This window comes from Rhinoderma darwinii, chromosome 2 (assembly GCF_050947455.1).
Source record: "Rhinoderma darwinii isolate aRhiDar2 chromosome 2, aRhiDar2.hap1, whole genome shotgun sequence".
Lineage (NCBI taxonomy): Eukaryota > Metazoa > Chordata > Amphibia > Anura > Rhinodermatidae > Rhinoderma > Rhinoderma darwinii.
The window spans coordinates 407,905,499-407,932,542 of record NC_134688.1 but is presented as its reverse complement, the minus strand read 5'-3'; the positions used below and the strand labels follow the sequence as shown (position 1 = coordinate 407,932,542).

Below are 27,044 nucleotides of genomic sequence, written 5' to 3'. Positions count from 1 at the left end.
ATTTCATTTCTCCACAGGTCGTCCGCCAGTTCGCCGGGTTGCCAACCAAATCCCATATGAAATCTCTCAGAATACCTTACTCTTGGAAGCCATCTCCGTGCTGCCTGAAAACTACAATTTTGAAATTCCCAAGACTATATGGAGAATTCAACAAGCCGGAGCCAAAAGGGGTATGTGTACTTACGGCAAACCTTATGAAAGCCTATTTGAATGTGATAGTTTTCCAAGATAAGTAGTAGAATTTCTAGACCATTCACAAACATATGTTCGAAGAATTGATTGGAATCAAAGGACTGGAAAGATATTGACATAAATGTGTTAGGAGAGATACTTTCCTTCACATAGTGTACTGTAACTAACCCACTTCACACCATGTCAAATGTATAATGTGGAGCAGTTGTTGGGCACCACTGATTTAAAGCAATACTTTGTTCTCCACTATACATAGAGTGGTAATATAATGTACAGTATTTTTGGGGATGCTATTAATAATTTTTACCTGTTGTGTTTTTTTGTATTTTTTTATATTGTTACTAAGACCACTTACACTTTATGGTTAGGCCTTGTTCACATGGCACTAAAAAGACAACTATGTGTAAATGTGTCAAAAACGCTAGTGTTTTTGTAAAGCACTTTTTAAACTACAGCCGTTTTTTTACACGTTTTCGTTGCATTTTTTTGCTGTTGATGGGAATGCAAACCTATTGGTTTACTGCAAGCTTCTCAATTTGATAGAATGTGGTCCTAGTGGACCACATTCTACCATATTCCCACCGTTTTGTACGCGTTTGGCGCATTTATTTAGCGTGTAAATTGGGACTTCAATTAACTATGGGAATTAGGCGCATTTTTGGCACGTTTAACACGCTAAAGAATTGAACATGAGCTTCTTTTTTTAAGTGACGTGTTTCTTTTTAAACACGCGCACTAACGGTGTGCTTTCCCATTGATGTCAATGGGAAGCTTAAATCATGTATTTTTCTACGCCGAAAAACTTTGAAATTTCAGCAGGAGATAAATCATTTTTACTTTTTACCAGCCTTTTCTTGTAAAAATTCTTGCAACACTAGGCAAGAAAGAGTCTTGGTGCCGCCCAGGCAGGTTATACTCTTCCCACAGACAGTTTTTAGCCTAGTCTCATAGGAGGCAGACATGACCTGATATTTCGGTCTGCTGCTATTTTTTATTTTAGTTTTGATTATTTATTTTCCTTCCTTAGCTGTCAACTCGGCAGTCCTCTGCTCTGTTTCTTCCACTCTGACGGTCACCTAACTTAAATGTTTTGCTTTGCCAGTTGGAGTGGCAGTAACCCCACTAGAAATGTGAGGTTACTGAGGAGGCATTGCGGTTGGGGCGGTTAGGGTCAGTTCACACGTTGCGTAAATACCGTGGATTTTCCATAAAGTAATTCGTCATTTCCACAGCATAATACAGTAGCAGCAAAGTAGATGAGATAAAACAAATCTCATCCACACGCTGCGTAAATAGTGAGTGGAAGAACAGAAATTGACATGCGGTGCATAGTTTTATTCTGCAGCATGTCAATTGTATTTGCGTAAATGCTGCTTATTGTTTGTGAGTTTTCCCTATTGAATACACACCAAATAAAACCCACAACAAATAGCAGTTTTTGCGTTCATTGCAGCGGAATCGCAGTGATTCCGCCGCAAGAACGCAATTCCGAAAAAGAACAACAAAAAAAACGTATACTTACCCAGAAGTCTGTGTTCTTCCTCCAGGCCGGCCTCCTGGGATGACGTTTCATCCCATGTGACCGCTGTAGCCGTGATGACGTTAGAGGGCTGGCCTCCTGGGATGACGTTTCATCCCATGTTGACCGCCTGTGATTGGCTGCAGCGGTCTCCTGGGATGAAACGTCATCCCAGGTGGCCGCTTGCTAGCAGGCCGGCTAAATGCTTAGCAGTTTTCCGCAGAGGAAATTCTGGGTGAAAAACTGCACCACAGTTTGGTCCGGTTTTTCGCCTGGTATTCTGGCCACCGGGGCGGATATCAGATGCCACAGCCCGGTACCAAATGATCCGCGGCCTGGTATTGGTCCGTGGCTCGGTGCTTGGGGATCACTGCTGTAAGAGACACCTTGCATGTAAGGGATAACCCCATCTCCCCTGCTCAGGAAGAAACACCGTTAGAGAGCCAGCGGCGCCACAAGTTATGTTTCCCAAACATAGTGAATTTGCTAAATTATTAATCAAGGAGTTTAACCATCAGGACAGACATCTTGTTGTTTCCAAGCACGCAGATACTTTGTTTCTTTTACAGAAGGATTTGGTGTCATCGTGGTCTGTCTCCCTCTGTGGATCTACCTATTGATAGGCTATCAATGACCACTACTATTCCTCTTGCTGAGGCTGCTACTGTCAGTGACCCTCTGGACAAGAGGTTGGATTTTCAAGCTAAATCTGTCTTTGTGGTTGCAGGCTCCGCTCTGCGCCCGGCCTGTTGCATCCGCCTAGGTGAGCAAGGCCTGCTCAGTGTGGGGGAAGCAGCTGAACCACAGCATCCTACAAAGCGCGCCGCAGCAGGAGTTAACTGAACTCGCTTCTCCATTTATCCATGCGTTAAAGTTGATTTTTGAGGCCTCCCTTGAGGCAGCCCGTTTCAGTGCCCTTGCTTCTGGTAATTCTTTTGGCGCTTGGTTTGACACAGATCTTGGGCAGCGGATCAAGCTAAGGCCATTTTTTCTGCATTTCTTTAGGAATTGATGTGTGAGAAACGGTCAGCACATAATGTTGTATGTGTACTATTTGTTTTTTTCTTGCAACCATAGATTCTAATGGGCGAGTCTGGTCTGTAAAAATGGACCAGAATATGACATGCAGTGAGTTTCTCGCATCAGACACACTTCATGAAAAAACATGAATAGCGTCATTAAATTGCATGGGACAGTGTCCTTTCCATTTTTAAAATGGACAGCACACTGACAAGAAACGCTTATATTAATAAGGCTTTACAAGAAGGTCCAGATTGGTCTTCTCTTCGTAGGTGGCAGACTTTTTGGATAACATATGGATGACATTAATTCTGGGCCTACAGGCGGTAAGAAGTCTTTTTTACCGCAGAACTGCCCTCGCTGCACACGGCCTTCTCTCCGGTCGTACTGATTTTGCACCTTTCCTAACATCTCTTCGAAAAGATAATTTTCTTTCAGACCAGACAGGAGGACGAACCCGCTCAGCGACTCCAGACGTCAATCTTTTAAGCCTAGACCGGCTTGGCATCCGCGGCCCAGGCCCTAGGGACTCTGCTGTAACTAGACACAGGTGTCTCCCAACTCGTGGTGGATGTCCGAGTGGGGGGGGGGGGGAGACTTCTTTCTTTTCAATAGACATGGCTCGCTCATCTGGATGATGCCTGGGTTCGAAAGGTGGTGTCTACGGGATACAAGATAGAATTTTTCCAGGAGGAAGCTTTAAAATCTCTCTTTCTACTCCGGCTTGCTTTGGATTGAGCTTTTGTTTTTTCCTAGGCTGTTCATTTCCTTCTTCTGCAGAAGGTTATTGTCCCGGTTCTCTTAGCTGGAATAATTTCAATGGTTCTTCTCTAATCTTTTAACAGTTCCCAAGAAGGACGGATCTCTTCGTCCAATCCTGGACTTGAGGAGGTTGAAGTGCTTTGTTCACATTTGCAGGTTTCGCATGGAATCCTTGAGGTTGATTATCGCATCGCTGGAACAGAGAGAATTCCTCTTGTCCATTGATATTCGGGACGCATATCTCCATATCCCCATCGTAAGGACCACCAATGTTTCCTTTGTTTCACGGTGGCTTCTCCACAACTCCAATTTGTTGCTCTCCCTAATGGGCTCGCCACGTCTCATTGGGTCTTCACCAATGTCCTGGAGACTTTCATGGTGCTTCTCTGTACCAGGAAAGTTGCTGACGACCCCTTGGTGAACGCACCCTTCAGAGAGGACAATATTCAGTCTCTAGATCTCTCAAGATGATTTGGATGGATCATCAACGAGGAAAAATCCTCAGTGGTCACAAATTTCTAGGAATGATACTTAACACTAGAACAGCAAGGGTCTTGCTTCCAGTGTACAAGGTAGCCACAATTCTAACCAAAGTGGCTCTTCTTCGCCGGTTATCTGTTTTTTTATGCAAGTGCTGGGCCAAATCGTTTCGGCCTTCGAGGCGGTTCTATATTCACAATTACAGTCCAGGTTCCTCCAGAGGGCAATTGCGCTGGGACAAGTCTCAAGTCTCACTGGCAAGTTGTTTCTCCTGACCTCTCTGGTCCGTCATGAGTTGTGATTGTGTGAGACCTCACCAACCAGTCGTTCTTTTTCTCACCTCCAGTGGTTGGTTATCTCAACAGACGAAGTCTGTCCGGGTGGGGTGCAGTTTTCAGAGAACTTGGTCGTAGGAAGAAATGTCCTTACAGATTAACATTTTGGAACTTACGGCAATCTTCCTAGCTCTCCCTTCCTGGCCCCTTTTCTTCATGGTCGGCCGGTCAGGATCCATACCGACAACTCCGACGTGGTTTCTTATCTGAACCACCAGGATGGCACCAGGAGTTGAGCGACTCTGTTTGAACCCTCTCGGATCCTACTGTAGCGCTGTCAGTTGTTCACATAGCATGGGTGGACAATTGGGACGTAGATTTTTTTCAACTGAGAGACTAGACCCGGTAAAGTGGTCTCTCCACCCAAAGATATTTCATCAACTGTGCCAAAGTTGGACCTATCTGGATTTGGATCTCTTTGCATCTCATCTCAACCACAAGGTTCTAACTTACATGGCCAGGGCATGGGGTCATCACAGTCAACATGCTGAATTTCTTCCCTCCACACTTCCACTCTTGCCCAGAGAAATGTCCCACACCTAGAGCTTCCTACAATCAGGTCCTGAACAGGGACTTGGTTTTTCTTCCTTGAGGTGTCAGACCTCTGCCCCTTCCATTCTTTGGGTTTTAATGCTCAGGCGAAGACTCTTTGTTTGCAGGAGGTGGTTGTAACGGCCATGGCCGCAGAGCGTTGTTCCTACTCACCCCTCAACGGCTGCGGCCATGACTCTGGGAGTGCTGGCCGGCATCTCCTTCCTAGGAGACACCAGCACTCACTTCCGCTTTGCTTCACTAGGTCCCGTAGGGTGCGCTCGCGCCTCGGCCTTAAGGGGCCAGTGCACGCACATGAAAATAATTTCTAATTAGCCCATGATCACCCTGGACTATAAAAGGGGCTCTGCCCTTTCACTCATTGCCTGAGTGTTGTTGTGTTTACCCATGTTAGTCTTAGCAAATGGTTCCTTAATGTTAGCCTGTTCCCGTTGTTCCCATGCCCTACTACCTGTATCCCATACTATATTTTTTCCTGTGCCTTAGGCCTCATTCGCACGAACGTATTTTGCTGGCGTAAATACGGGTCCTTGGTCACACGTATTCGACCCGTATTGCAGCAGTATTTACGAACCCGTGCCAGTAAATACGGGTCCGGTGTCACCAGTATTCCACCCGTATTTACGGGCACGTTTTCGCTGCAAAATTGCACTGCACTAATCGGCAGCCCCTTCTCTCTATCAGTGCAGGATAAAGAGAAGGGGCAGCCCTTTCCGAGGTAAAAGTAAAAGAAATTCATACTTACCCGGCCATTGTCTTGGTGACGCGTCCCTCTTTCGACATCCAGCCCGACCTCCCTGGATGACGCAGCAGTCCACGTGACCGCTGCAGCCTGTGATTGGCTGCAGTGGTCACATGGGCTGAAACGTCATCCCGGGAGGCCGGACTGGAGAAATAAGCAGGGAGTTCTGGGTAAGTATGAACTTCTATTTTTTTTACACGTTGATTTATATTGTGATCGGAAGTCACTGTCCAGGGTGCTGAAAGAGCTACTGCCGATCGTTTAACTCTTTCAGCACCCTGGACAGTGACTATCCACTGACGTCGCCTGGCAACGCTCCCGTAATTACGGGTGCACACACGTAGTCTCCCGTAGGCCCTATAGACTTCTATGGGCCTGCCCGTGCCGTAATTATGGCCTAAAATAGGACATGTTCTATATTTTTCAATGGCCCGGGCACCTTCCCGTAAGCATACGGGGAGGTACCCGTGGCCAATAGAAGTCTATGGGCCCGTAATTACGGCCCGTGAATACGGCCGTTTTTACGTTCGTGTGCATGGGGCCTCAGAGTGTTAGTCGTGTTGTGCCACCTGTCACGCCTGCTGAATACACCACGTCTGGTGTCTGCAAGTTCATCTGTGCCTAGCCTCCATTACATGGACTATTAAAGGTACTCTTGTACTAGGACTGTTGTTGGCCAGCTGCTACGGCGGTGCGGCCTAGTGGGTCCACATACCCACGGATTGTGACTGTGGTGCATGCAGTTCCTACTTTCAGACATCCCATTGAGCTTTAGGATCTTAATTTCGTTCTCCGAACTCTTCAGGTGCCTCCTTTTAAACTTTTGACAGACATTTCACTTCGACTACTTTCCTGGAAGATAGCTTTTCTGGTGGCCATTACCTCCATCAGCCGGGTTTCTAAACTTACTGCCATGTCCTGTAAGTCACCTTTTTTGCTCATCCATAAGGATAAGGTGGTGTCCCAAATATTCGATCTTTTCTACCAAAAGCAATCTCTGCCTTCCATATTAATAATGAGAATGTTCTCCCTTCTTTTTGCCCCTCCCCATCTCAGCCAAAGTAAAGACTTGACATTGCCTTGGTGATTTGGTAAGAGCAGCCTGAACCGATCTGGCTGTGACAGAGTCATTTCGGTGCTCTGATTATTTTTTTTTTGTTATTCCTAAAGGGTCACGTAAGTGTTTGGCAGCATCCAAGGCCACTATTGCATGTTGGATCCAGTCTGTGATTTTGAAAAAACCTGTCAGACCAAGGGTAAAGTTCCTCTCTTTTGGGTTACTGCCCATTCTGCAAGAGCTGTTGATGCCTCCTAAGTGGTTAGACAACAAGCTTCAGACGCTCAAGTCTGCAAGGCTGCTACCTGGGCTTTTGTGCAAACTTTCGCTGAGTTTTACCAAATTCATTCTTTGGCCACTGCTGATGCCAGTCTGGGTCGCAAAGTGTTGCAGGCAGCTGTGTGTGTTAAGTGGTTTGCAAGGCTGTACTTTTAATTTGTTTTATTAACCCACCCTCTGGGACTGATTTAGGATGTCCCATGATATTGTGTCCCTCAATGATTAACCAGAAAACTTTTTCACTCCCTAAAATCTTTTTCTTGTTGAATCCATTGGGGGACACAGATCCCGCCCCTTTTAATTTTTGTTGTTCTAGGCTCGGGACCTTTAATTCTGTTTGTTTTTCTCCCAGAACCATGGAACATGTTTGTGTTTCTTTTTTCCTACTGCTTTTGTACAAACTGAATTAGCCAGTGTTTGTGGAAAGGGTATGGCCTGCCTGGGCAGAGCCAAGACTTTTTCCTACCTAGTGTACCTAGTTTCCTAGTGACAAGAGTGTATACCCATAGTGCTGTTGTCCCCCTATGGGATTCAACAAGAAATACATTTTACGGTGAGTACAAAAATCATGTTCTTCATGCAGCTCATATTAACTCTAGTGTCGAATATAAATTAACATAAAAATTACAATATAGTACCTAATATGGGAAATAAGCGAATACTTGCAGTCAGCATCTATGTATAGATTTGAAGGAGATTTTGTTTGTTCTTTAATAACCTGCAAGAGTATATAACCGTATGACATAAACTTTAACCTTCTTTTATTCATAATATCATCTTTAAATTCAATGTCTACCTTTGGCTTCACTGCCTACTGTATATATTTCCATTAAAAACCGGATCAGAATTGTGGTAGAAAAAAGCACGTAGGTAGTGAAGCCACTTGTTAAGAGTACAGTACAAAGCTGGAAGCCTATATGTGAATTACATTTTCTGCGATAAGGGGTTAACAGAACTCCTGATCTTCAAAGGGAAAATATTGTGTAGATTGGATCATGTATATTCTAGAAAAATTTTGCTGAAACCCATAGCCGGAGTACCTGTCTCTTCGTGTGCTATAATATAAGAAGTTAAATATAATCAAGACATTGACAGGGTTAGAAATAATGATTTTTATTTGAAATAATAATTTTCTCCTTCAAACTTTGCTTTCATCAAAGAATGCTCCATTTGCAGCAATTACAGAGTTGCAGACCTTTGGCATTCTAGCTGTTAATTTGCTGAGGTAATCGGGAGAAATTTCACCCCATGCTTCCAGAAGCCCCTCCCACAAGTTTCTAACCTTGTCAATGTCTTGACTATATTTTCTAGTCATTTTGCAACTCATTTGATAAATATAAGTGTGAGTTTTCATGGAAAACACAAAATTGTCTGGGTGACGCCAAACTTTTGAACGGTAGTGTATGTGTGTGTGTATATATATATATATATATATATATACATGTTACTATTGTTTGACAGAGCAGGACATCAGCTCAAAAATTCATAGACCAGAGATGATATTTTATTATACTATTACAATAGAAGCAGGCCCATTCTATAGTTTTGTGATGGATCATAACATTGTGAAGAGCTGTTGGGTGCACATTGTGCTGTAACAACAATGTAGCAATTACTTGTGATGGTGCAGTTGTTGGGACACCAGGAGAGGTAGAACAAGGTACCTGAATGAGGACTGAATCATCCTGATAGGACAATATCTCCCCCTGGTATCCTTTATATAGCCATGTCATTCTGTGTTCCGATGCTTTGAGTACATCTAATCCCATTAGGTCCACTAGCCTATGAATGTCCTGTGTCCGTTTCCTCTTCCCCTCTGATCATTTCCTATCCTACTTCTCTTCTCTGTTGGTCTCCGATGCAATGCTAAATTTGTCTATACAATAACCTATTTTATTCGCGCTCCGGAGCCGTCTGTCTCTCTGTTCACAGTGAGCCTTTTTTTTCGAGCTATTTGTAATTCTAAAGCTTATCTCTTCCCCTTTTGCTTAGATGTTTCTCATCCTTTATTTTTCTTCCTCTCGAACATTACATCTCCCATGCCAGCTATATGTTTCCTCTAGTGTCTGTCTCTAGTATGTGCTCAAGATCTTTAAATGTCACATTTGCATTCTTCCTACTGGACGCTAATCCTGTTATTTAGCTTGACTCGCTATTTTTTTCTAGAATGTTTTATGTATAGATACATTTTCAGACTCCCGTGGCATGTGTTTGTGTGGCTCTCAATGATGTGAGTGCAGGGGAGAATACTGTCTGATTTTAAGATCATTTGGTTTTTGCCATCTATTTTACCCATATTTTCCGTTCAGTTGCTTTACAGATGCCGGAAGGGCTGCTGATGTTTGCCTGCGCGATCTCAGATATCATAGAGAGGTGAGGCTCAGGAAGATGGAACAATTATCTGTTGGTTTGTTCTTGTAAAATGTTTTCACTACGTATCAATAATTCTTATTTTAAAGGTGACCTGTCTTTCACAAAAATTTTTTTTTTTTTGCATTCCATATATGCAAAGTAGAAAAATGTGGTTCTGTTGCTATGAATGCAGCGTTAAAGTGTAATCCCAGGTAAAATAATAAAAATTGAGCAGAATCCGGGACGTCTATATAGCCCACCCAGATGTTTAAAGAAATACTCCATACTGTCAGCCACTACAGTTGGACTACTTGCTATGCTGACTACCGAGTGGATCACAACACTATTTCCCATTTGTAATAATGCTGTGGCCAGTACAGGCTTCAGCTAGAAGCCGGCCATTCGGGTAAGTTCTAATCTGGGGTTATGTTGAGTGCTGTGACTCTGGCCAAAAGCTGAGTTTTCTGTTTTAGTATGTAGTTCTACTTTAATACACTACATACAATGCTAATAAGCTAATGTGGACATGTCACCTGAAAAAAAGAGGTGGGTTAAGAGACGTTGGGAAGGGTTAATAGTCCCTAGAACTTGTGACTGTAGTTGGTCCCTCCTGGGAGTTATGTCTTGGTGTTAGTGAAAGTATTTGCGGGTGTTGTGTGGGCAGTATGCGTCTGCATCACCTTATCCCCTTTAGGCTACATGCACACGACCGTTTGTGTTTTGAGGCCTGTAAGCGACGGATCCGCAAAAACACAGACAGCACCCGTATGCCGCCCGTGGATTTCACATCCCCATACACTTGAATGGGTGAGACGGAGCCGCAAACACGGACAGGAATAGGACTTGCTCTGAGTTTTGTGCACACGGATCCGTGAAAAACACGGCAGTGTGCATGGGGCCCTAGATATGAATGGGTCAGTGTGATATACATGAAAAAAAAACGGATAGCACACTGACGAAAAAAGCGGTCATGTGTATGCAGCCTAATGCCAATTTTCAGGCATGGTCTGGTGGTTTGCTTTAGGCTATGTGAGAATACTGTCCACCCAGGTAGGCAGCCCCTTTTCATTTAACATTGGTATGATAAATCACCTGTGTCCTGTTATGGGGTTTGGATGTGCAGTGGAACATAAATAATTTGGGCTGTACTCCTTGAAGTCCTCTGAACTACCAGCACTATGGTATACGAGAGTATAGTATAGCGCCTGCTAGTTGGATGTTAATGCACCAGTGCTCTGTGCCATTGCGGCATGGTTAATGTGCATACTTAGTGCTTTTGAGCGCTCTGGGCTTATATTATGTCTCTCCGTCAACAATAAAATAAGCTCAATTACTTTTCAAAGCTGGGATATGCAGAAGCAGGCTGAAAATTAAAATGTCTGTCGGCAATATCCTGAAAGTTTCGTCATGAAAAGGCTTTTATATAGCCTGGTGTACTTACTGGACTGTTTTGGGACTAGTTAAAGAAGGTAGGGACTGTCGTCTTAATTGATCATTAGTTCTAAAATGCAGGATAAATGGAAGATTGTATGATGGACTATATACCTCCAGCCATGGGTAGCCATTTTTTGGCAGATATCTTTCTGACATTGAGGATCTGTGAGACATTAATTGGGTTGTCCGGTTTTTGTCCATTGTCATGTGATGGACACACAGGTGCAGGGATCGTTAGTAGACACAGCTCTGATACACATACTGGAACTGTAACAAGATGTGCACCTGTGTGTCCATCACATGGCCATGGACAAAATTGTGTCCACTGTAAGCAAACAATGAATGTTCCTATTGAATAACAACAAGCAGAGATCTTGAAAACCGTGAGAAATTACTATAGAAAGTATATTGGAAAATTGTATAACTTTTAATTATACAAAAAAAAAAAAATAACATTCATTTGCTGAAACCGGACAACACCTTTAAGACTTTGGTCTACTTTAGTAAACTCTAGTAAATACTATCTTATTATTGTGCCTTTTACTTCTAGATCTATGAACATAGAACCACATAAACCCCTGATGCTTAGAACATCGGGTCCTGGCCTCAAAAGATGATTACTCTAACTTCTAGGCAACTCTGTATCCTATAACTATCTATGAAGAGGTAGCCACAAATAATTTTACTATTGAAATCAGTGCAGTCTGAATCCTAGATATTGGTAAAGACCCCCATACTAAACCTCACCCCTCAATGATGTGACCGTTCTTACATGTCACATTGATATTTTATGATATTCTTTATATGCTTTTCTTATGGGGGTGGGGGTCCTTTTCTTTATAGCTATAATGTTTTTCTTCTTCTTTTGAGTTGATGGTATTTTCTGCTACTAGGGATCTCTCAATTAGACGATATTGGTTGTGGTTTTAGACAGAAGAATTAGTTGTTATTTCTTGATTGTCTGTAAAATAGTTCTTCTTCCTCCGCCTCCTCTTCCTCTCTTTCGTTATCTCTGTCCTGTACTGATCTGGAGGTAGCTGCAGCCAAGCACTTAATGTCAGAAGGAGTTATGTCTTTGTAATGGATCTTGCTATATATGAGGTTTACTCTCCTTCAGACATGGGCTGCTGTTTGTTACAAGATGAGCCTGTGGGGGCCGGCAAAAAAACTATTGTAAGGTGCACGACATGTTTCATTGTCTGATTTTCAGCCAACTGTTTCTTTTCAGTTCTCCAGGACCTGACTTCTGTAGTTTTAGTTTGTATATTCTTTAAAGGGGTTATCCGGGATGTGATTTTTTTTATTTTGGACTGGAAATGAAATAAATAAACAAAAAAAAACAATACTTACCTATCCTTGCCCCAAGCCATCCAGCACTGTCGCTGCGGCGGCACTCCCAGTGGTTGTTGATCGCATGTGACCGCTGCAGCCAATCAGAGGGCTCAACGGCCATATGTTTTATTTTTGGCATTATGCCAGAAATAAGATTGATCACCAGTGAGCCCCGCTGAGCCCTTTGATTGGCTGCAGCGGTCACATGCCATGTGCATGTAAATAACCACCGGGAGTGCCCCTGGAGCGACAGCGCTGTTTCACATACTGGATGACTCCTTAAAAGAATATACAAACTAAAACTACAGAAATTTTATTCTATAGTTAATATAATAAAGGCTTAAGAGAAAAAAGGGGTAGGGAAAAGCATTCTAAGCATTCTTTTTTTCATCTTCGCATTTCAAGAGTCATGACTTTTTTATTTCTCGGTCGTCATAGCCGTATGAGGGCTTGTTTTTTGCAGGACGGGTTGTATTTTTCAGTGGCACCATTTTTGGGTCATATAGTATGTTGATTAACTTTTATAAACTTTTTTGGGGAGGGATTTGAAACCAGCTAGTCCAGCATTTGTTTTTTGCATTAAAAATTTACGTTGTAAATAACATGTTACATTTATTCTGTGAGTCGATATGATTACAATTAACAAATATGTTTAGTTTTTTTTATGTTTTACTACGTTTTCACTTTAACCGCTTCCTGACCGATGACTGTAAATTAACGTCGGCTCTTGCAGGGCTTTGTGCGGCGCTGACGTTAATTTATGTTAAAACTTTGGTCGGCAATCGGGTCCCCCAGGGCGCGTCTAGCACCCGGAACAGACTGCTGCTATCAGCCTCTGGTCCGGGTGTACTCATCGGGACTTGATTGGTTCAGGTCCCAATCATAGCGACCACAGGGAAAGTTTGTTGTAGTAACAAACTTTCTCTGGGTCTGAGGTCTATACAAAACCCTCCTGTCTCCTGTCAGTGTGAGATCAGAGGAGAGAGAAGGCTGCACAACCTATAATTATTCCCCCACAATTAATATAAATGAATTGCAATAATTAATATATTTAGCTAAGCAGGGTTTAGGAAGACAGGTGATTAGGGTATATTAGGTCAGTTCGGAATTGAGGTTTAGTTATTATATAGTGTTCTTTAGGGTTCATTAACTTATTAACCCCTTCCCGATGTGCTATATATATATATATATATATATATATATATATATATATATATATATATATATATATATATATATACATACATACATACAGCGGTCGGGAGGTGGTTCCCGCAAAATGCAGTACAGTTGCATCGTGCTGATGGCGTGGGATCAGAAGCACATCACCGCTTGGTGTTGACTGTATATTACAACTGACACCCTGCTGTAATGGCCAAGTTCAAACCTAGCCTCCAATCCAGCTGATTTAACCCCTTCGATGCTGTGATCAATAGCGAACGTGAAATCTAAGGGGTTTGTAGCACCCCTGTGTCGATGGTTGGTATGGCAACCTGAGGTCTAACAATGGCCTCCTGGTCTACCAAGTATGGAAGCCTATTAGGACCCGCCTCCAAGTGATCAAAAGGTTGCATGCCCCCGAAAATAGTACAAAAAAAATCTACAGCTGGTCCCACCAAAAAAACATCATACAGCTACGTGGATGATAAAAAAAAAAAAAAACTGTTATGGCACTAGTAAGTAAAAACATCCTGATGTGCAGGCCAGAGGGGAACATTCCTTTAGTTTCAAGAAGCGGTTATCAAGGCCCTAGTATTTAGGAACCAGAAAGGGAAGGGCCATAGCACATCTGCTGGAAGCGAGGGTGCCAGTATTATACCAGGGCAACACTTTCCCAGCAAAGTTTCCCAAACTACAAAGGAGGAAAAGACACAAGAGATGCAGTGTGTTCCAAAAGGGGGTAAGAAAGGACACCATCCATCAGTTTGACACTGGCCTGTGCATAAAGGATTCAAATCAAAGCGTACCAAGCATCTATGGATCATTTTATTATTTACCTTATTATTATACCACTTATTATGCCATGTTGTACTCCGCTCAGATTACATATTCCCCCGCATTATAAAATAAAATACCAATAAAACTTCAAAAGGAACTACTACCAAGAAAAATCAGAGCTCCAAAAGCCAAATGGTGCTCAATCCCTTTTAAGCCCTACATTTGCAGTTTGTGCTTTGCATCGTAAAAAGGGCATAATAATTTCTGAAAAACACCTGTGGGGTCTAAATTCTCACTTTACCCCTTGATAAATTCCCTTTAGGGGTATAGTTTCTAAAATGGGGTCACTTCTGTTTTGGTACATAGGGGGTTTTGCAAATGCGACATGGCGTCCGCGAAACCATTCCAGCAAAATCTACACTCCAAAAGTCAAATGGCATTCCTTCCTTTCTGAGCCCTCCCATATGTCCAAACAGCAGTTTATAACCACATATGCGGTATTACTGTACTTGGGAGGCATTGCTTCACAAATGTTGGTGTTGTTTTTCTCCTTTATTCTTTGTGAAAATGAAAAATGTTGATCTAAACCTACATCTTATTGGGAAAATTGTTATTTTTTTTTATTTTCACAGCTCAATTTTGGGGTCAAAATTCTCATTATACCTCTAGGTCAATTCCTCAAGGGGTGTAGTATTGAGTAATTTTTGGGGAGTTCCACAGTAATGGTACCTCAGGGGCTTTGGAAATTTAACATGGCGCCTAGAAGTCAATCCAGCAAAATCTGCATTTGAAAAGCCAAATGCCGCTCCTTCTCTACTGAGCCCTAACTTGTGCCCAAATAGCAGTTTATGACCACATATGGGGTATTGCTGTACTCGGGACAAATTTCTTTACAGACGTTGGGGTGATTTTTTTTTCTTATTAGTCCTTGTGAAAATGAAAAGTTTTGAGCCAAAACTACATATTGTTGGGGGAAAAAAACTACTTTTAATTTAGCTGTCCAATGCTAATCAAAAAACTTGTGTGTCAAAATGCTCACTGTACCCCTATACCCCTAAAGAGGTATAGTTTCCCGAATGGAGTCACTTCACAGGGGTTTCCACTCTACTGGTACCTCAGCTGTTCTGCAAATGTGATATGGCGTCTAGAAACCAATCCAGCAAAATTTGCATATCAAATAGCGCTCCTACCTTTCTGAGCTCTGTCGTGTGTCCAAACAGCAGTTTATGGCCATATATGGGGTATTTGCATACTCTGAAGAAATTGCTTATAAATGTTGGGGTGCTTTTTCTCTCTTATTCTTTATTAAAAATGAGCTAAAACTACATCTTATTGAAAAAAAATTAAGTTTTCATTTTCTTGGCCCAATTCCAATAAAATCTATGAAAAACCTGTTGAGTCAAAATGCTGACTGCAACCTCTAGATGAATTCCTTGTGAAGTTTATTTTCCAAAATGGTGTATTTTTTGGGGGGTTTTCCTACGTTTTGGCACCACAAGACTGAGATGCCTAAAATATTTTCTAATAAAAAAAAGGCCCCAAAATCCACTAGGTGCTCCTCATTTCTGAGGCCTGTGTTGCAGTCAAGTAGCACACTAGGGCAACATGTGGGATGTTTCTAAAAACTTCAGAATCAGGGTAATAAATATTGAGTTGTGTTTCTCTGTTAGCACTTGCTGTGTTACAGGGGAAAAAAAGGATTAAAATAAAATTACAAAATATCTTTATTTTTTTTGCAGAAATTATATCTTCAGTTTGCTTTCATTCCTGTGAGACACCTAAAAAGTTAAGAAACTTTTTGAATTCTGTTTTGAATACTTTGAGGGGTGCAGTTCTAAAAATGGGGTGATTTATGGATGTTTCTAATATATAGGTCATTCAAAGCCACTTCAGAACTGAACTGTTCCCTAAAAAAAATAGTTACATTTTCTTGAAAATGTAAGAAATTTCTGCTAAAGCTCTAAGCTTTGTAACGTCCTTGAAAATAAAAGTATGTTCAAAAAACTATGCCAACATAAAGTAGACATATGGGAAATGTTAACTGGTAACTATTATGCGTGGTATAACTATCTGTCTTACAATAAGACACATTTTATGTTAGAAAAATGCACATTTTTCAAAATGTTCTATACATTTTGGTGTTTTTCACAAATAAACACTGAATGTATCTACCAAATTTTACCACTAACATAAAATACAATGTGTCACCTGGATAAGTAAAAGCACTACAAAGTTATAACCACATAAAGTGGCATGTCAGATTTGAAAAATGAGGTTCTGTCAGGAAGGTCAAAACTGGCTGCAGCAAAAAGGGGTTAAAAATGCTTTCAAATAAAAATATATATTTTTTGCATCGCCGCATTCCAAGGGTCACAACTTTCTTATTTTTATATCGATGTAGCGATATGTGGGCATTGTTTTTGCAGGACGAGGTGTAGTTTTAAGATTTACTATTTTGGGGTATGTGGGACTTATTGATTAACTTTTATTATTATTTTTTGGGGGGGAAATGGAAATTGTTCCTTCTGTTTTTTTGCATGACGTTCATTATGCAGTTTAATGTGTTGACTTTTTATTTTTCGGGACATTGCGATCGTGTCGATACTACATATATTTTTTACGGTTTTTTTTTACAGTTTTATAAAATCTACTTTTTATTAATAAACTTTATTTAACTCTTTTGAATTTTTTTTTCTTTGTCCAACTAGGGGATTTCACAGTTTGATCTTCTGATCCCTTCAATAATGCTTAGGTCACGATGACATGTCATTTAAGTATACCAATCAGAACATGTCATAATGACCTATCAGAAGTTTTGATCTGTGGTGTCCGGGTGCCGAGTCTCCCACCGATCATTAAAATGAATGGGCAGAAGCGATCATAGAAGCGCTTTGCCTCTTCAGCTGTGGTTGGCAATCCTAGTACGCTTGGCACCCAGACACCCACCGATCAAAACTTCTGACGTGTCACTATATGTCAAAAGTTTGCTGAAACGGCAGTTACTCTTTAAGGCAGGCAGAGAGACTGCCATATCAGTTGTTTATTGTCAGAACCCAACCAAATAGCAGCATACATCTCAGGACCTGGGACATCTTTATGGTTTGGGGGAGACTGGGGTAAACCCCATTGAAGCCTAACTATATAGGTTTGGCTGTAGTTTAAAAAAGTGCGAACAATTTAGATATGCCGTGAGGATTGTAGAATCAATCAATATGTTTTTTAAGCTCATTGCCACAGAAAATACAATAAGATACATTTTTATTACTGTAGATCTGAGTGCGTTCGGTGCACTGGCAAGGACAAGGTTAAGTACACAATTCATTCCTGTGTGTCGTAAACATACATTAAGAAGACTGAACCTAAGTTACATTTCCCCTCGTGTTCTAAAATAGATGAATCACCGCAATCTTGTATTAAATGCACCAAAGTATCATAGAGGAAAATAACATTTAATGTGCATTTCCTATATGTCACATTTAAATGGCTGCCTTAGTAATGTTTTTTTTTATATATATATATATATATATATATATCTGTCATGTGCATAAGTTTTAATGGCTTTAGGGCCTCTATGTAGGAGAGAAAATAAATTCTGATGCCGTCATGGCACACATATAATCCTAATCCTACAGCTATAGGTTCAAACACAAAAATGCTTTCTAGGTGCTCTCTATTTTATATTATATTAAACTCCGCAAATACCAGACTACTAGCTTTATTTCTGAGTATGGCTGCAGTGTAACATTTGTATTCTCTGTGTTTAATAAGACACTAAAGCTTGAAATTATTAAGAAAAAAAAGGCGTCAAGTGTTTAATTCCCCTGCAGCACAACTGCAGGAAATATTAAGTATTACACAGTATCTATTTAAAACAATGGGCTTGTAATGTATGTTTCTACCTGCTCTGGCTAAGAGATGAGGGTGCTGGGCACAGGACTCTCCTCTCAACTCAGAATTCTCAAATATGACATTTGAAAATGGGTTTTCTAAACCAAACAACCTCTTTAGTAAAATTGGGCAAGGCTTGGCTAGCCTTATAATAACTGTGCAATATTTCATATGTGAACATTTTTAAAATGATTGGATCCAATCATAAGGGGCATACTTTTAAATCCCCCTCCCACAATGCTAAAACCAAAACCCACATAAATAACGCAAGACAACAAGGATTTGGCAAAAAAGATGGGGCTAGCACCATCCATACAACTTGAGGAGCCATACAACTTGTGCAGCCCAGCCTAATTGGTGACACCACACCCACCTGCACTCCACCAGCTGGCCAACGCCTGCAGATAGCTGACCTTTGACTTTTCTGAGGACTAGCCGCACAGGCATGCCCTCACCCACTTACTGTTGGTCTCTGCAAGGCCATGCCAGGCCCGCCGTATGCCCACCAATAACCACGCCCTTGTCGGGGTAAAATGTCAACATTCTGCCTCACGGATTCAGAAACCGCTCCTTCATCTGATATGTAAACCTTCCCGTGCCCTTATTTGCATTCCAGAGTGGGTGGGTAATTCAAAACCTGAACTATCAAACCACTCACCTGACCCTGCTTTTTATCCCCGTAACTCCGTCCAGCTTTATCACCAGACCCAATCCCAACTGCTGTTTTTTCCACCGCATATTTGCCTTTTGTCTTAAGGATAAAGTCCCCCACTACCAACTGAGCAGCATTTTGTCTTACCTAGCCTCACTACTCCTACCCTCTACCCCTTGTTTCCCAGGGAGGGGGTTGCTCCTTATGGCTCCTTGTCCCAAAATTGAAGTGAATTATTAGAATGTCTGTTTAATAGACACCCAAAATCCTAATGTGTAAACCCAGGTCTTATAGGTACCACTAACCCAAGAATAAGATGACTATGTGCGAATGATGCACGACACAATGCCAGATTTACCTACCCTCCTGCCATAACAAAGCACTCCGATGCCCCTATAACAGCCACTGTGTACCCAATAGTGCCAACCAATGTCCACATAAGAGCCATTTACAATTTACCTATTCCAATCTCTCGCTCTAGTATCTGAGGTTTTTCCAACCACAGGACCCTTATAAAGAAGAGGACGCACTCAAAGCGAAACGCGCGTTGGGGTCTTTGTGGCGGAGCCAACACGGGCTTTTGATACCCTTTCTTACTGTAATGGGTAAGGCTGTTTTTCTGACATTTTTCTCCAGATATTGATTTTTCCCTCTGCCTCTCCCTACCTCTACTAGTGTTTAATGTGTATGGGATATTAGAGGACATCAGGGTCCATCAGGATAGAACCACTGTGGTTTAGAATTTACATATAATTTCTGTGGCTAGCCAGTACAGTCTCTATAAATCCATTACATTTTTCATTCAGTAACTTCCATGTTGTGCTCTACAATACTACATTGTTTGCACTAGTCTTATATTTACATGCTTTTTTTAAATAATTTTGGCTATAAGCTCTATTTTTTTGGTATGGTACTAATAGCCGTATGAGGGTTTGTTTCTTGCGGAATGAGTTGTAGTTTTTAACGGCATCATTTAATGTACCATATAATGTACTGGCAGACTGAGAAAAATTCTCTGTGGGGCAGAATAGGGAAAAAAAACGTGATTCCTTTATTGTTTTTTGTATTTAATTTTTACGCCATTCACTATGCAGTACAAACGACATGTTCACTTTATTCTGTGGGTCAATACAATTATGGCGATTATTAAATTTATATAGTTTTCGTTTTTATTGATGTCATATTTTGAGAGCGATAACTTTTTTATTTTTCCATCGATGGAGCGGTGTGAGGATGTGTTTTTGCAGGGCGAGCTACAGTTTTCATTGGTACCATTTTTGGACACATACAAAATTTTTAATCACTTTATTTTTCATTTTTTTGAGAGTTAGGCCTTATTTAAACGAGCGTTATGTATCTCGGTCGTGAAAAACAGCAGTTTTTCATGTCCGACGTGTATCCGTGTCTCGCATCCCGCATAGTTGAGAGTCTATGAAGGGATGCGTAAAGCATGAAAAAATAGGACATGTCCTATTTTCTCACGGACCCTTCACACGGTCCGTTGAAACACTAGATGGTTGAACGGCCACATTGAATTACAAAGGTCCGTGGGACGGCCGCTGTTTCAACGGCTGTCACACGGACGTTTAACATGATCGTGTAAATAAGGCTTTAACGTGACCAAAAAAAACAGTAGTTCTGGCGTTTTTTTTTTTCACACGTCATTCAACGTATGGGATAAATAATGTTGTATTCTAATAGTTCCGTCTTACAAAAGGCACTTAACAGCTCCGTGTGTCAGCCCCGTATGATGCACGGCTGCGTGCTTTTCGCGCAGCCGCCATCATTATGACACTCCGTTTGGATGTTTATAAACAGAAAAGCACGTGGTGCTTTTCTGTTTACATTCATAGTTTGACAGCTGCTGCGCAAATCACACTCGTCCCACGGAAGTGCTTCCGTGTGGTGCGCGTGATTTTCACGCACCAATTGACTTTAATGGGTGCATGATGCGAGAAATACGCACAAAGAACGGACATGTCGTGAGTTTTTCGAGGCGGACTCACGCTGCGTAAAAATCACGCAACTGTCTTCACAGCCCCATAGACTAATATAGGTCCGTGCGACACACATGAAAATCACGCGCGTTGCACAGACGTATATCTTGTTTGTCTGAATAAGCCCTAAGAGGAAAGGGGGGTTATAACTTTTTTTTAAGATTTTTTTATTTTTTGCACATTACTAATACCTTTTTCTAAACTGTTTTTTACTTTTTTTCTTAGTCCCCCTTTGAACAAGTGATCGTTTGATGGCTGGTACAATACACTGCTTTACCTATGTATTGCAGTGTATTGCCTCCGGCAGGGCTTGATAAAAAGAGCAGAAACATGGTAGACCTGGGGACCTTCAATAGGGACCAGGCTGCCATTACAACCATCGTCAACGCAATCTCGAGGGGGGAGGGGCGATGGAGTGACAGAGGAGGCTCCTTCCTCTTTCTAATGGCTTAGATCCCAAGGTCAATAGATCAATTGCAGTGTGGAGTACTTTGAATGGAGCAGCGTTCCAGCATGTGTGCTGAGCTCCAATCAAAGTCTATGGGACTGACCGGAACAGCAGAGTACAGTGTCCTGCTGTTTCCGTCATTCCCATAGACATTCAATGGAGCGACAGACGCATGCTCGACCGCCACTCCATTCAAAGTACTCCTCACTGTTATCGGGCAGTGAGGAGGAACAGCTGGTCTGGGATTTTAGTGATCCCTGTGGACAGGTGATAATTGTCGATTTTGGGAATACCCCTTTAAGTCAAGCATAACTCCAGGAAAGCTGAGTCATAACCCCTGTAGTGGCTGCCATACCAGCCATTTCCCAGTAACAGCTATAACTCATGAGACTTTTTTGCAGTTTGTCAGAAGAGCTCCTTCTCATTCCGGGGGGGGGGGGGGGGAGGAATGGAGGGTTCAAGACCCCCATTCTTGCGATCGGTGGGGTCCCAGCAATCAGACGCGTATGGGTGAACTACTTAGTTACTGGTGATTATCTTTCTTATCAGGTGGATATACAGGTATGCAGCATATGCGCTACTGATTTTTCTATACCTCCTGAAAGTTTAATGACAATACATTGAGTCCTTCACGTTGCTTACCTTGGCTCTATATGAATAATTAATTATCAGGCTTAATTGATTTACCTTATTGTACTATTGAACGATTATGTGGCCAAGTCTTTTTCCGGCAAGGTAATACTATATGGTATGAAAGCTTTCCCAATATATGGGAGACACATAAGGCTGCAATTGGTAATCACTTTGGCAGTAGCTGTAAATTGTGCTCACCTTCAGATGGGAGCAGACTGCATATCTCACTTCATTCTCTGCACCGTAGATCATCTGATAGTTTGTACCATATTAGCCGGTAAATTTTGTATTAAAAGAACATACTGCTATCTATAAATAAAAAACATAGCAGGAATATGATGACTTTTAATGAATAACCAAATAGGACAAAATAAGCAGAAAGCTATTCATAGAGAATTGTAAGTAGCAGCTCAACACCGTTTCTATTAATTGAACACCTCCTCTACAGAATAAACTGTCTATATTTAGGCAGAACAAATGTATATCTTAGGTTTTACTGATACTACAATTGACATCAGTGAATTTGCATATTAAAGGATACCTATCAGAGGAAATTTAATATTATTCTATGTTGAGATACACTATATCACCAAAAGTATGTGTTACACCTCTCCTAATTATAGAATTCAGGTGTTTCTTCCACATCCATTGGAAACAGATGCATAAAATCAAGCACACAGCCATGTAATCTCCATAGACAAACATTGGTAGCAGTAAGGGTCGTACTAGGAGTTTAAACGGGGCACTGTCATAGGATGCCATCTTTTGCCACAAGTCAGCTAGTGAAATTTATGATCTGCCCCGGTCAACTATAAGTGTTATAATTGGGAAGTAGAAGTATCTAGGCGTAACAACGGCTCAGACTTGAAGCGGTAACCATGCAAACTCGCAGAGCGTGACCTTCAAGTGCGTAAAAATTGCCTATCCTCTATTGCATCACTCACTACAGAGTTCCAAACTGCCTCTTAAAGTGACATCAGCACAAGAACTGTGTCAGGAGCTTCATGAAATGGGTTGTCATGGTTGAACAGCTTCACACAAGACTAAGATTACCATGTCAGGCGTCGGATGAAATGGTTTAACGCACACCACCACTGGAATATAGATCAGTAGGAATGTGTCCTCTGGCGTGATGAATCACATCTGGCAGTCTGATGGGCCAATCTGGGTTTGGCAGATGCTAGGAGAATTCTACCTACCAGCATGCATAGTGCCTTCTGTAAAATATGATGGAAGATGGATCATGACTTGGGGCTGTTTTTTAGGGTTTGGGCTAGTCTCTTATTTCCAGTGAAGGGTAATATTCATGCTACAGCATACAAAAACATTTTAGACAATTGTATGTTTCCAACTTTGTGGCAACAGTTTGGGTAAGGCCCTTTCCTGTTCCATCATGATTGTGCCCCTGTGCACAAAGTGAGGTCCATAAAGACATGGTGTGATAAGTTTGGTGTGGAGAAACTCAAGTGGCCTTCACAGACCTCCACTCCTATTGGACATCTTTAGGATAAATTGGAAATTGGACTGCGAGCGAGACTTTTTCGTCCAAAATCACTGCCTTTGGGCCTTTGATTTCAAGTGATAAAACTTCAGCATAGAGCTACGTTATTGTAAAACATTCTTCACACATTTTCGTAGACACTGAATGGTCTTTTATATATTTCTTCTGGTAGGTCTCATTTAATGCCTACCAGACAGGAGGAGTGAGTACCTCAGTGCCTAATCGGACAAAGCCAGAAATAATCCAGTCCAAGTTCAATTTTGGTCCAAGAACTAATGCTTGGGGGTGTTCAATAGCCTCCATAGACATTAGATTGACCGTGGGTCTTGTTGAACATTGGGCGACAAGCCGGCAGCAATGTAAAAACTATGGGAAGCTTAGCTATTGCCCCGAGAACAGCTTGTCTGGTATTATTCTTTGAATGGTCATATATCGGCAGTTAAATTGGTGTTCAGATTATATTAACAGTTGTTGCGTATGGTCAACCTTACACATTCTGATTCTGGCCCGAATTAATAGGATTATCAGAGGGAGGTCATGAGTCCATGATCACACATTGAGGGCAGATTTATGAATATTGTCTACACTAAAAATGGCATATACCTAGAGGGGACAGGCAGAAGATGCGTCAAATTTGTCACAGTGGCACACGCGGTGTGATAGACTTGTTACTTTTACACTTTCCTCTAACTTACGCCACTTCTTTGTTGGCTTACTTTAGCCCAGTATTTTGCAGTAAAATGTGGTAAATCAATAAATTTGGTGCATTTGAGGACTTCACATAGCCACACCTCTTTTCTAGACACTTTTGAAAAGGGTCTCGTAAGACACAAAAAGTGTCTAAAACAGGTAACAAATCTAGTGCATGGCATAAACATCAACTTTTTGGAGCAATTTGTGCCAGAATTCTTTCGCATTTTGTCAGAAGAATTTAGTTTTTCCAGCACATTGTAAAATCTCCACGAGATGAAACTATTTTTCCCTTTTCTAATATGAAAATAAATAAAATATTGAGTTCACAACCTATTGTTATCTAATAATATCTATGACATAACTCTCCACAGGTAAGTGTACCTGTAGGTTTTGAGGACAGGTAGATATTTTACCATCTGTTCACTTCTGCTAATGTGTAATCCGCTCTAGTAAGGGTGCGCTTTTTGTTCATGAATGTTTAGAAATGTATAAAAGTTATTTAAAATTCAGAACAGCATATAAAATCACAAGATCTGTCGTTTTCTCCTAGACTCCCTTATTCACCATGACAGTGGTGCTATTGTTCTCAAAGACGGATTTTCATGCCTAATTATTTCCCAAAGCTGGATGTCCTAGCTGGCAGAACTCAGACTGCATTCTTGCAATATTAAAGAACAATAATAACGTTATACTGGTATACCCCCTTCTTCGAGAATACTCTATCCAAATTCTACCTTTACCAATGGTGGATGATGACATTGTACAGTATATCCAAATTAGCTGTATTCTGCTCTTACATGGGTTGCAGTTTTTTTGGGGTTTCTGTCAACCATGTAATTCATAATTTATTTTTCATTTTTTAGGGGCTGGGTCTTATTATATAATTATTTGTTTTATTATATCGTTTGCCTACAATTGTGCGTTGAGGACTTTCTACCTTTCTTACTATTATGCTGTCAACCGTTCTTGAACATGATAAAACATTTAGATACAATGGTCAGATGTCATAGATGACTCTAGCTACCTCTATCTCTCTCTACCTGCAGAATGCTGGCCCTGTTAGTAAAGGGTTAACAGCGCAGTGTTAGATAACATGTATTTTGACTGCAGTAGCATAGGGCTGCCTTTCATGTATTTTGTTGTGTTCTGGAAGTACATTTATTTTACATGAAAACATTGCATCTGAATAGAAGATAATGTATGAACAGTTGATGGAAAGGGCTGACAGTCGGCAGACCAATGTCGCTTGTACTGGGGAAAAACCTTTTGGCGTTTGTTTATTTATTTTGAAATCCCTTATCACTATGAAAGCCGGATGGCCGAAAATCTAGAAAGCCATCTCTCTAGTTATTGTCGGGAAAGATTCTGTATTGTGTATTTTTTTTGTGTGTTTTTTTTTTTTTGTTCATTTGCACCTTGCTAGAAAAAAAATATTGGATGATCGAAGAAGCTTGTTGTAAAATTTTCAATTTGATATAACATCTTCTACTAGACGGGGAAATAACGGCAACTTCTGTGGCAGTATAATCGCACGGTGGAGTGATAGTTGCCATCAGATAAATATATACCATTCACTGTACTTGTGCTAACTATAATCTTATATAATACAGCTATTCTGATGAAAGCTTTGCCGTTGACTTTAGAAGCTACAATATAAAGGGGCTTAAAGGGGTTCTCCAATTATCAAAAAATGACATTAAGTACAACTAAGCTCTGAATGGTCTGACACTGCGCAATATACTGCTGATGAAAATTCAGAGATGAGATCTGTGGACCGCAGCGGTATGGACGTGCTGGCTTTGTTTACACATACACCACTGTACGGTCTCCATAGAGACCCCTATCTAAATGTGCGTGTGTGTAAACATGACACAGCGTGGAACTGCAGCCGTGGTTTCCATTATCACAGTAGAAGTATACTACAAAGTGCTAGAAAATTCACTTTTGACTTCTCAACCTCAACCAGAGATCCCTTAATATATACACTGATCAGCCACAACATTAAAACCACTAATATTGTGTAGGTCCCCATCGTGACACCAAAATAGCTCTGACCTGTCGAGGCATATACTCCGCAAGACCCATGAAGGTGTCCTGTGTATCTGGCACGAAGACATTCACCGCATATCCTTTAAATCCTGTAAGTTGTGAGGTGAGGTCTCCATGGATCGGACATCTTGTTTTCTACCACATCCAACCGATGCTCGATCAGATTGATCTGGGGAATTTAGAGTCAAAATCAACATCTTGAACTCTTTGTCATGTTCCCCAAAAAAATGCTTGAACACTTTTTTGCAGTGTTGTAGATAACATTATCCTGCTGAAAGAGGCCACTGCCAATGGGGAATGCCTTTGCCATGAAGGGGTGTACCATCCACAATAATGGCAGCTCCAAGGTCTCCCAGCAGAATATTGCACATGCCTCTGCCGGCTTGCCTTTTTCCGATAGTGCATCCTGGTGCCATTTCTGACCCAGGTAAGTAACGCGCCCATACTTGACCATTCGCACAATGTAAATGAAAACGTGATTTATCAGACCAGGCCACTTTATTCCATTGCTCCACAATCCAGTTCTGATTCTCACATGTTAAGTGCTTTCAGTGGTGGACAAGGATCAGCATAGGCATTATGACCGGTTTATAGCTACGTAGGCCCATGTTAAGCTGTGATGCGAAGTGTTCTGGCACCTTTCTATCATTGCTAGCATTAGCTTTTACAGTCATTTTTACTACATTAGCTCTTCTGTGGGATCTGACCAGATGGGCTAGCCTTCTCTTCCAATGCGCATCAATGAGCCTTGGGCGCCCATGACTCTGTTACCGGTTCACTGGTTGTCCGTTTTGGCAGGTACTAACCACTGCATCACTGGACCACCCCACAAGACCTGCCTTTTTGCAGATGCTCTGACTCGTCTAGCTATTACAATAGACCCTTGTCAAAGTCGCTCTGATCTTTACACTTGCCTATTTTTCCGGCTTCCAACACATATATACCTAATATATCTTACCCTTTGACAGGCGCTAGTGTGACAAGATAATGTTATTTACTTTGCCTCTCAGTAGTTTTGATGTTATGGCTGACTGGTTTTATACACTACCGTTCAAAAGTTTAGGGTCACTTAGAAATTTTCTTATATTTGAAAGAAAAGCACAGTTGTTTTCAATGAAGATAACATTAAATTAATCAGAAATACACTCTATACATTGTTAATGTGCTAAATGACTATTCTAGCTGCAAA

At 41.3% G+C, this 27,044-nt stretch overlaps 1 protein-coding gene across 1 annotated transcript in view; it reads left to right on the top strand.

Annotated features, from left to right (window-relative positions):
- DPH1 (diphthamide biosynthesis 1) overlaps nucleotides 1-27,044 on the top strand; it is a 219,420-nt gene that overhangs the window by 27,821 nt on the left and 164,555 nt on the right. The window contains exons 2-3 of the mRNA XM_075850805.1: nucleotides 18-170; nucleotides 9,248-9,311. Coding sequence (XP_075706920.1) covers nucleotides 18-170; nucleotides 9,248-9,311 — 217 coding nt within the window. The remainder of the gene's footprint in view (nucleotides 1-17; nucleotides 171-9,247; nucleotides 9,312-27,044) is intronic.